General features: G+C 39.6%; 1 protein-coding gene across 2 annotated transcripts; it reads left to right on the top strand.

The window, feature by feature from the left end:
- Positions 1-3030: 3030 nt before the first annotated feature.
- Positions 3031-12099, top strand: LOC120518053. 2 transcript variants are annotated; one of them, XM_039740623.1, is made up of 2 exons: positions 3031-3116; positions 10635-12099. In XM_039740623.1, the coding sequence occupies exon 2, from the start codon at positions 10722-10724 to the stop codon at positions 11613-11615; it is 894 nt and encodes a 297-aa protein (XP_039596557.1). In that variant the 5' UTR covers positions 3031-3116; positions 10635-10721; the 3' UTR covers positions 11616-12099. The 2 variants fall into 2 exon arrangements, with proteins under 2 accessions (XP_039596557.1, XP_039596568.1); XM_039740634.1 differs by lacking the exon at positions 3031-3116 and adding an exon at positions 4624-4675.

Below are 12099 nucleotides of genomic sequence, written 5' to 3'. Positions count from 1 at the left end.
ATAAATTTAGAATATTTTGCCATAGTGCATAGCATTTTTTGATGACAACAAATGACACGCAGACACATGGGCAACCAATATATGAATTCTAAAAAGCTGCGGCTCCTTCAGTGTCAAGCTCACTAGAACAGTAACTAGTTAATAACAGCTTGAAATGAGTACAACACCTGGTAAAGGGGAATGAAAAATCATGAAAATGGAAAATATTAAAACCAATATAAAAATGTATAATTAATCAACCTTAACATTAAAACTACCTGCCTAATACTATCTAGACACCACCTTGTGCTGCTAAGACAGCTCTGACCCATCAAGGCATGGATTCCACTAGACCGCTGAAGATGTTGTATAGTATCTGGCACCAAGGCATTAGCCACAGATCTAAGTCCTGTAAGTTGCAAGGTGAGGCCTCCATTGATCAAACTTGTTTTTCCAGCACATACCACAGATGGGGAATTTAGAGACCTTGAACTCTGTCATGCTCCTCAAACCATTCCTGAACAATGTTTTGCAGTGTGGCTGGGTACATAATCTTGCTGAGACCAGTCACTGCCATCAGCGAATACCATTGCATGAAATGGTGTATGTGGTCTGCAACAATCTTTTGGTAGGTATTGTATGTCAAAATAAAAACCACACGAGTACCAAAGCCCGAGGTTTCCGAGCAGAATGTTGCCCAGAGTATTGCACTCTTCAGAAGAGCTCCATTTAATTGCCTACTGCACCACATGATTCATCTTTTAGTTTCTCTGCAATTTGTAAGGAGGATTTTCAATTGGGTTAATTTTCATAAGCCATCTAGTCCAATTACATTTGTTGTAGTGATCAATTAGCTGACATCATTAGTTGTTTATTATTTTACTGAGGTGACCTGTGGCTCATACCTGCTTCAGTAGGAGAATTATCCCAGAGCTTAAGAAATTAAAAGTTGACTCTCAGAATGCCTATAGGTGTCACTTACTCCAGTCTTGAAGTACTTTGAGAGACTGGTGCTTGGACACATTAAATAGAATATTCCAGATAGTCATGATCACCTTTTGTCCATAGAATGTGCCATGTGTCTTGCACTCCATACTGTCCAGACCATTTGTGGGCTGTAGCTTAGCACACTGTTGTAGAAGTAAAGCTGATCACCAAACTCCCCAGTTTAGGACTTAATGACATCTTATATAACTGGATTTTAGACTTCCTAACTGGCAGACATCAGTATTTGTGGATTCATACCATCACATCATCTATGCTGTCTGTCAGTGATGCCAGCAAAGTAATCTCCCCCTTAATGTTTGCAAAATCAGTAAAATGCTCATAGCAGACCATACTCTAGTCTAGATCAGAAAGAGAGTTGAGGTTTAGGTATGGGTGCTGTTGAGAGGGTTAGCGGCTTTACATGTCTTGGAGACATACAACTTGGGAAGGCAAACAGTATAACTGAAGACTATTGGCCCTCGTGTCAGTAAATTGAGACAGTTTCTGTTTACAAGTGAAGTCGTGAGGTAATTGAACAACCAGTCATAATATCAAATACTGTACATGTTCTTGCGTATGAATGCAAGTGTGTGTATATATATTGTAACATAAACAAAAAGAAAACATAATTATAGAAAACTTTTTAAATGTAATAAAAAATAAAGTTTCCCCACAGTGGAATATCTAATGTTATACCACTTGTGGTGTTCATTTGGTAAAAGCAAAGAAACACCGAGTGTCTACCAAAGAATAAGAAATCTTTTCCAGTCCCCAAAATTTTCATTTGTCATGGTGACCCTGTAGTTAGGATATAGCAGGTTGGATAATGGATGGATGGATCGATGGAAATAAAATTATATAGCAGTATAAATTTCTGATGGAGATAAAAGAACAGAAAAAAGTAATTCACAGTCATTCAGTCATCGTCCAACCCGCTATATCCTAACACAGGGTCATTGGGGTCCACTGGAGCCAATCCCAGCCAGCACAAGGTGCAAGGCAGGAACAAACCCCAGGCAGGGCACCAGCCCACTGCAGGGCACACACACACATCAAGCACAATTTAGGATCACCAATGTACCTAACCTGCATGTCTTTGGACTGTGGGAGTAAACCGGAGCACCCTGAGGAAACCCACGCAGACACGGGGAGAACATACAAACTCCACGCAGGGAGGACCTGGGAAGTGAACCCAGGATTCCTTACTGAGAGGCAGCAGCACTACCACTGTGCCACCGTGCTGCCCATTAACAATAACAATAGGTTTCTAATTCAAAATTTTGTTTGATTGAAATCCGTCAGCATTGGGCATTCAGAGACATTTCTAAATTTCCAGCAGTTAGGTTATATTTTGAATGTCTAGGATACCACGGTAGTCAGTATTCCCTGCCGCAGTTAGCATATTGTCCTTGAATCTGCATGTTTTTTGTCTTTGTATAGAGTCTGTTTTGGTACTCTGTGCTAAACAGGTTTGTTAAAGGATGGTCAGAGTAACACCGGATCGTCAGAGTAGTGTGATTGATTTCACACTGTGTCTCAGTCCTTCAAAGTGCGAACTGCCATATGTTACTCAATGGCAGTGCTCCTTTCTGTGCATTAATGCTTCATTCTCTATCTGCAAACCTTTGATATAGCACTATTTGTGTAAACAAATGCAAACCCAGTTTGACAGATGTGGTTGAAGGGGATTTTTCAGGACTGACATGTTTGCACATGGTAATTCTAGATGTTTTAGTACTGCCCTGCTCTGTTGCCAGGTTGCCTTTCGACTCAGGGAACAGACACACTGATATTAAACCAGAACTGTGCCAGCTTTTTGAGAACCTAGGCGTCCTCCTCTACTGGATGTGTGTTTATTTCTCGTAACCAACAACCTCAAACGTGAACACAATCCTTATGTTGGGTGTGCTATAACAAATTCAAAATGACATTTCCTCCTCTCTGTCTGCTTCCTCTTACATTTCATAGTGATTTAGCAGACTGAGAAGAAAACAAGCAAGAGTGAATTTGAGAAAGCAGGGGTCTTTAAAACACAGGTGATTGACTAGCCAGTCTTTGAATGTGGTGCATCAGTGTTCATTAGATTAGGATGAGTCAAAAGGAGCTGACTCTTATAGTCTGCGGCTTCTAGCAAGCACATCAACGACAAGGTAAGATTAACATTGTGACTTCATGATTTATGTTACACAGGGACAAATAAAGAAAAAAAATGCTTTTTGGAAAGCCATGTTCATTTCTGAACAACAAAACAGTAAGTCTGAAATTCTAGAAGAGCAACAGCAGCATGGCTGTGTATGTAATTAAAAAGCAAGTGTGCCCTTAAATTTTCCATGTATATGTCAGCAAATAATACTAGGATACTTGTAGAAAGTGACAGCTGAAGGGAATGTTTGTAGGCTTATTTTATTGTCTATGGAAAGGTTTTATACGTACCTGTAATTCTGACACTTCAGAATTAAGTTAGTGTACGATTCATTTTTTTGTAAAATTAGTTTAGATCTCTAGATTGTTTCATTTCATATATTAAAAATGTCACTCAAACCTATAAAGGCTAACTTCTGATCATGGATTAAAAAATGTCATTCAGTCAATACAGGCTAACCCCTGATCTACTAGTAAAGGTGCTAAGTGTTGGGGGTACGGCACTAGTTGCTGGGGAACTGTAGACTAACAGAAACTTTCATGCTTCTCTGAGCTGGTGTAAAGAACTTACTCTTTAATTTTGAGAATATGTTGCCATTTAAATTTGTTTACTCCTTCATCCCTCCCACTTAATGGTTTGCCTTTGTTTTATGTTTGAGACTAATATGTTTATGGTCTTCACTTTTTCCTTGGTTAGCGTTTCTCTATTTAACTTTTATTTCTGTGCCTACCCATTTTACATTTCATTTCTTGGTTTATATTGATCTATTTTGTGACCGTGTCATATAATTGTGCTTACTCCCTTCACCTTCATCTACAATTTCTGAGTTCACTTTGCAGCTGCTCACACATGCATTTCCTATAAAGGATAAACAGGCTTAGTTCTGGTGTATGTGGCCCACATAATCACTAAACTCTTTTAACAGTTACCTTCTGCTGTTTTTTGGAGGGTTCTATGGTGGGCTGATAATCTGATGTAGTTTTAGTAGGTGATACAGAAATGTCTCTTTTGGGATTACTTCTTCTGAGGTGTTCTACACATTTAACCCCAAGGCTAACTTTTTTTAAATTGCCTTGCAGATTTCATGTTCTTTAACACCTGAAGTCATCACTTACTTTACTAGCTGTACTGAAGTTAGACGTATTTAAGTTACATCATAGCTACAGAACAGGGCACTTACCCATAATACAATTTTTGAACATTAATACATCATTATAGGAATCTCTGTCATTTTGAGATTTTAGAAATCTGGAACAAACTACTTTGTCATGGGATTGATGTCTGAGGTTTTATTTATAAGAAGATGAACAATATATTCTGACAACGGATTTATTTAAAAATATTTAATAAAAAGTTTTTCTGATGTAATGAGCGTACGACTGAATGACTTGACACAAGGATTATGTGACACAATGTGAGATTTTTTCATGGGCTTTTTGATATTGTTTCCTGTTCTCCAGCGTTGGTCACCATAGACACCTATAAAATCAGATATCTGTCATTTCAATTCTGCATGAAAACATTGGATTACAACTTTTCTTTGGCCATCATTAAAAACTACATAACGTAAGTAACATCTAAAATAATACCATTTGTTAAAAATCATTTCATTATAAAATAGTAGCCACTGCTGTAGGGAGTAAAAATACAAATTTATAAACGTCAACTAGATGCTGTATACTTTTGCTTTGGTTCACAGTAAATACAAATCCTCTTTGGGTTTTGGTTTTTTATTTTATTATGCACACACATTTTTGTAGCATCATGGTGGCTCATTGTAGTTCATCAATTGCAGTTCATCATGGACTTAGGGATGTGAGTTCAGTTCCTGTCCCAGTTTTGTCAGCGTAGAGTTTGCTTCTTCTCCACATGTGGTGGTTTGTTTTCTCCAGATACATTTTTTCACTTAAATTTCAAAGTTAATGTTCATTTTTCAAAACTGTGGCTTTTACTATTGGTATTTATATCTCTGGTTCTTGTATGGATGTGATAATTTAGAATATATGGAACCTTGGTTCACGACCATAATTTGTTCCAAAACTCTGGTCGTAAACCGATTTGGTCGTGAACCAAAGCAATTTCCACCATAGGATTGTATGTGAATACAATTAATCCGTTTCAGACCGTACGAACTGTATGTAAATATATATGTTTTTAGTTTTTAAGCACAAATATAGTTAATTGTACTATAGAATGCACAGTGTAATAGTAAACTAACTGTAAAAACATTGAATAACACTGAGAAAACCTTGAACAACAGAGAAAACTAACACTACAATGAGTATAATGAGTTTTAAGCACAGGGAAAAACATGAACATTTGAAAAATCCGTAATTTAATAAACCACCAAGAAAAGTAACATTGCCACAATGCACGCTATGAACCGATCGCTGTAAACAGAACTGAAAACAAAAACAAGCCTTTTCTACCTTATGCGTCCAGCCTTCTCTCGCTTGCTCGCTCGCTCTCTCTCTCTCTCTCTCTTTTGTGTGTATGTGTGTGTGTCTCTTTCACGTTTCTGGAGCGCCTGTGTGTGTGTGCCTCTGTCTGTCTCGTGCGCCTGTGTGTGTGTGTCTCCCGCTGCATGTGTGTGTGTGCCTCTGTCTGTCTCGTGCGCCTGTGTGTGTGTGTCTCCCGCTGCCTGTGTGTGTGTGCCTCTGTCTGTCTCGTGCGCCTGTGTGTGTGTGCCTCTGTCTGTCTTGTGCGCCTGTGTGTGTGCCTCTGTCTCGCGCGCCTCTGTGTGTGTCGCGTGCCTGTGTGTGTGTGTGTCGCTCTCTCTCTCTTGCTTGCTCGCTTGCTGCACAGGAAATGCATAGGAAGAGACTGAACATGTACAAACCTAAAGGGAAACTGGCTTGTTCGTATACCGAGTGTGTGGTCGTGAATCAAGGCAAAAGTTTGGTGAACTTTTTGGTCGTAAACCGAGTTGTACGTGTACCGAGACGTTCGTGAACCGAGGTTCCACTGTACAGTTGTGTTCAGAATAATGAGCGGTGTGTTTAAAGAAGTGAATAAAGCACATAATCCATATAATAGCTTTTATTTCCATACACACAAATGCACTGGGAATACTGCACATTCTATTCAAAATCAAAACATGAAGAAAAATTGATCAAATTTGTGAAGAAAAGGAAATATTAGACTGTTCAAAAAATATCAGTGTCCGCATTCTTCTTTACAAACTCAAACATTCATTGTATAAACTGAAAAATGTTTCAAGATTTTGCTTTCCTTTGAATCACTGAACTAATATTTAGTTGTATAGCCACTGTTTCTGAGAACTGCTGCACATCTGTGTTGTATGCAGTCGACCAACTTCTGGCACCTGTGAACAGGTATTCCAGCCCTTGGCTTGGTTTTGCCTCAGAAACAGCATTCTTGATGTCACCCCACAAGTTTTCTATTGGATTAAGGTCCGGGAACTGGGTGGCCACTCCATAACGTCAATCATTTTGGCCTGGAACCATAAATTTGCTCATTTACTGGTGTGTTTGGGGCTGTTGTCTTGTTGAAATACCCATTACAAGGGCATTTCCTCTTTGGTATAGGGCAACATGACCTCTTCAAATATTTTGAGGTATTCAAACTGATCCATGATCCCTGGTATGCGATAAATAGGCCCAACACCATAGTATGAGAAACATCCCCATATCATGATGCTTGTGCCACCATTCACTGTTTTCACAATGTACTGTGGCTTGAATTCAGTGTTTGGAGATCGTCTGACAAACTGCGGCCCAAAGACCCAAAATGAACAATCTTACTTTCATTCTACAAAATGTTATGCCATTTCTTTTTAGGCCCGTCAATGTGTTCTTTCAGCAGATTTTAACCTCTTCAGCACATGTATTTTTTTCAACAATGGGACTTTGCGGGGTCTTCTTGCCGATAGCTTGGCTTCACATAGGCATCTTCTAATTGTAACAGTACTCAGAGGTAACTTTATGGAGCTGATCATTGGCTGAGTCTTTGCCATTTTGGCTATTCTTCGATCCATTTGAATGGTTGTTTCTGTTTTTTCCACGTCCTTTCAGTTTTTGGTTGCCATTTTAAAGACTTTGCGGTCATTTTAGCTGAGCAGCCTATCATTTTCTGCACTTCTTTATATGTTTTCCCCTCTCCAATCAACGTTTTAATCAAAGTACGCTGTTCTTCTTCTGGACAATGTCTGGAATGACCCATTTTATTCAAATTTTCAGAGAGAAATGCACTATAACCAGCACGTACAACATTTGCTGCCTTCCTTCCTAAAATAAGGGCTGTAATTGACACCTATTTTTCACAGAATGAATGACCTTACTAATTGAACTCTACACTGCTATTATTTTGAACACTTGAATCAATTAATGATTCAATTACACAGAATCAGCAGCATGCATGTCGTGACTGTTGAGTCAGTTAATTTTCTAATACTCTACTACACCTACTAGTAAATTATTTGCCATGTAGAAATATAATTTCTACCAAAAAGAGTGATTGATCAGGTTAGTGATATTGGACTACTGAACACAACTGTATATATATTTTTGCTCATCTTTCACTGATTAAATTTGAAAAAAATTACTTTGCTGGAATTTATTTTATGATGCCTAGTGTCAAAAATGTAAAATTTGTGAAACAAATTGCACATATTTACATGATGTGCACCATATCTGTGGGTATTTCCTAACTTTTCATTGTAAAGAACAAGGTAATTAGGAGAGCAAAGTTACTCCTGAGTGTGAAGTTTTTGACAACTGTCATCACTGGTGATGCTTTGTTTATCTGCCAAATAGCAGTTGTGGTTTATTCTTCTATCCTTCCTGTGGTTATTTTACTGTGGTTCACATATTTTTAGTTGACTTTTGATCTGATTTGCTTGGTGAGGACTGTGGTGACAACAGCAGCAGATCAGGTCACCATACCATCACCAACAGCCTTCAGGCTTTCCTGGACAATTCCCAGATGCTCCCAGGTCAGCCAAAAGATATCAGTCTTCAAGCATGGCTTGAATTAACCTACAGGTGAATAAAGCATGCAATGTAGTGTTCTCAGAAGACAAAACTAATTTAACTCTTTGAGGACTGAATATTTTTTTCCAAAAAACATAGTTTCTGAAAGCAATGGTTTCATACAGAAATCAACGTAAAACTTCTGTTGCTGCATGCTGTGGCTGCCAGTTTGCCAAGAATGTGCAGCAGGCTTGCTGCCAGGCTGTCAGTGCATTGCAATCTGGTTTCTACCTCTGATCATTGTTAAGTGGCAGTCCTCCTGGCGAACAAGTGCCATAGGTGTGTCAGCTACATGAACCTGTTCAGCACCACAATTAGCTGGGGACCAGTAAGCTGAAGCTGGAGCCGTACATGTGTTTTCGATCACTCGTATCAAAATCGGAGTCCGACAAGTCATAGTCCAGTTCAGAGATAATAGGCAAAACTTTGTCCACGGAGTATTTTGCTTTACCCATTCTCTTTGATCTCTCACCATTATGTCAGTGACATTTTTGCCGTTGTTTGCACCTTGCTACTCACATGAGCGCCAGAAATCTTGGTCAAACCATTGAAGATAACTTTCCTTTTAGCAATGAGAGTCCAACTAAAACATAACAGTTGGTTTTGTCACAGATTACAGTTGATTACCATTGTCAACTCCTCCTTTTTATAAAAGTTGACATCAGCCCTGAAAGAGTTAACTGAGCACATTATGAGGCATCTGTTTTTGACTAGCCAGTAGAGCTTACCTAATTTGGAAATGTTATGTTTGTATGACTGAATTAAGAAGAGGATGATCTGTAGAGTCATCATCCATGACAATGGGACCTCGGCTGCTCCTGTCCACACTCACTGTGTTCTGGAAGCCAACTCAAAGGTGAACATCAGCCTTCTAAAATGTTTCTCCTCATATTGCCCAAGTATTTAAGTTGTACATTTGAAAAATAATGGATGTCCTGGGTCTTGAGGTGATCGCTTGCTTTAGTATACAAGGTGACTGAGGTGCTGCCTTGCTGTGTAATGAATGAATGATTTTGCCTCGTCTTCAAGTTTGGGCCTATTGCCTCCTTTGCCTATCATTCTTTAAACTAGCACATGACTATTTTTACCTTGCATTTATATGCCTTATTGTGCCTTGTGTGTCTGGAACATTTTTTTAAATCAAACCAGTGTAGAAAATGTGAGAAACCCACACTTAAACACATATTTCACCATTTGGTTTCTCATCAAGTCTGTCTTCAGATTTTGCAGCACGCTCACAAGAAGGTTATTTCCAAAAAGAACATTTCTCATTAATTTTAACTGAGAGTCACAACTCTCCTTACCTAGGATCTTGCAAAATTTGACTTCAAAACAAATGTCAGATAATACTCAAGTGCAGCTGGCCGCAGTAGTTTGTGTTGCTCTGTAGGAAAAGATTGAGAAGAAAAATGGAAAGCCCATTTTGTTCAGGAGAAAGAGCGCCCTTCCTCTGCACTATATTTATTTAAGTAATTCTGCTTGTCACTCTCTTGGTCTTTCACATACAAAGTTGCCGTGTTCCACCAATACTACTGGATTTGTAGTTTTAAATATCGAACATGGTTATTATTTATGATTTGAAATCAGGAAGGCTCCAAATGGCCTGTGAATAAACTGGGGATGTTAAGATTACTCATTATGCCTTTTACATTACAGAATAATCTGGGAAGAAAATCACTTAAGACCTTCTTGAACTCCGGACACGTTTTATGATTGTCAGAAGGTTTGAATCGGGCCTAAAATTGGGCTGATTACCCTATAATGTATGTTCCTAGCATCGGTGACTTGACCATATTACTGAGTCAATAGAAAAACACTGTACCTTTTTGTAGGGTGCAGATTAAAGTCACAAAGTGTAAGAAAATATTAATGGCAATTGTACATTGACCCCTTGTGAGTGCATTTGGCATTTTTGTTGAGCATGTCGGGGAATGAACTGCCATCCCATTTACAGTTTGACTCTCAACCCAGTCACCATTTTTGTTAAGCTCAGATGTGCTCCTTACATCTGCGATAATTTTACTCCAGGTTCTCAAGTAATGTCCCCTCCAAAAGTATTGGAACAGCAAGCTCAATTAATTTGTTTTTGCTGTGCACTGAAGACATTTGTGTGTGAGATGAAAAGATGAATATGAGAGGAGAGATCGGAGTTTCAGCTTTTATTCTCCTGTATTTACATGTAGATTTTATGTGTCCAGCACACAGCAAAAACAAATTAAATGACCTTGTTGTTCCAATACTTTTGGAGGGGACTGTGTTTTATCCATATCCCAAAGTCTTGTCTGTTCCGTCGATTTATCATCTCTAAATTGATCCCTATATGAGTGAGCATAAATGTGTGCCCTACAATGGACTGCCACTCTGTACAGTATTAGTTCCTTCCTTTCAACCAGTTAAGTGCAGACCCTCAACTTGATAAACTTTATCAGAAAAATGTATTGGAATACATGGCTTCCCCACTTGCTAGTGTTCACATTTATTCATATTTACTATTGTGCATCTTCTCCATCTCTCTCATTTTTGTTTTGCTACAGATGAGCAGTTCCTGATGTGAAGGAGAATATTGGCCTACTGGCTACTGCCTTTGCTTTCCTCTTTATTGCATTGTTGCTTGCACCCACATGAGGAGGGGCACATTCCCGGCCAGGTACATGGCCGCTCGGAAGCGCTACCAGGAACTTCTGGACGTTGACTGGGAGCCTCCACTGGTGCCATGCAGCACCCCAGTGACATCAGCCTTTATTTCAAAGAGGCTTCCATCACCAGAGGTGGACGGTCCTGCTGAGCAATCTGAGGCTGCTGAGATCCTGAGTTTCAGAAGGTCTGAGAGCCCTCCCAGGAAGCCTGTTGCTTTGAAACTACCTGAGGTTGACCTTTTGGTGGAGTTTCCTTCAGTTCTGAGTCCTAAACTCTCTCAGGCCTTTGTTGGCAGTAGCCACCCTTTGAAAAGAAAGGTGGAAAAAAGAAGGAAAGAAAGCAATAGTTCAGTGACCGTGGTGACTGAACCATTTCCCCTTCAGAGACTGTTGACACTACATAAGAGCAAGCGGAGACAGCAGGAATCAGATCAACAGACAAAGAATTTCCCAGAAGTCAGTCAGCCCAATGTTTCGCTCAGTAGGTGTGTAGTGCTGAAGCTTCCTCAGATTTGCTTGTCTGAGGACTTTCCTGTGAAACACGGCAGCTACACTCCTTCCATTCAGTGGGTCAGTGGACCATCGCTTCAGACTCTCCCTCTCAGTCCCCAAGTCCTGGAAAGCAGCAGCTTCCACACCATTCTGCTTCATTTTGAAGGGGAAGAGGTTCAGCAGTATAGGAAGAGGACACGAGAGGCAGATGTGGCAGTGCCAGTGAAAACAGACTCTAGTGCCAAAGACAGTAAGAAGTCAGCAGCCCAGTTTTATGTGAAGCTGCCGGAACTGAATCTCCGAGTCGGCCTGCTTAATCCCAGAGTGACAAAGCATCCAAGACAAGAATGGCCACAAAAGGCAATAGACGAGATCAACAAAAAGTAGATGCTTTGTGGACTTATCAACAACCTTCAATGCTCAAGGAAAAAGACAGGTGCACCTGTAAGCCATTGGAAACTTCCACCCTTTGTGCTGAAAACCTCACATACCACATAACAATGGACACTTCACACTCTAGGGCTTTGGGTACTGCATTGCTTGGGCAATGGATGCTTCTGTGCTTGTGGAGTGGACATCGCCTTTTCTAAAATACTGGAATAATAATATACTTATGCATAGACACATGATACTGTGGAGCATTTTACACTTGTACCTGTACTTTGGACACTTCTACATGGCATTGAACATTTGCATCCTTGCTCACTAGGCACTTCACACCTTAAGGCTTTGGGCAATGGACCCTTGTCATTTTGTGAAGTAGATAAAGTTTACCCTAAAGTACTTTGACAATAGGACATTGTAGACATGAATTCCTGTATGCTTTTACAATCTAGAAAATTACAATAAATGTTTGAACCCTTGTGTAAAA

This window comes from Polypterus senegalus, chromosome 1, assembly GCF_016835505.1.
Source record: "Polypterus senegalus isolate Bchr_013 chromosome 1, ASM1683550v1, whole genome shotgun sequence".
NCBI classification, from domain to species: domain Eukaryota; kingdom Metazoa; phylum Chordata; class Cladistia; order Polypteriformes; family Polypteridae; genus Polypterus; species Polypterus senegalus.
Note: the sequence above shows the minus strand (reverse complement) of the source record. Positions and strands in the feature narration are given on the sequence as shown.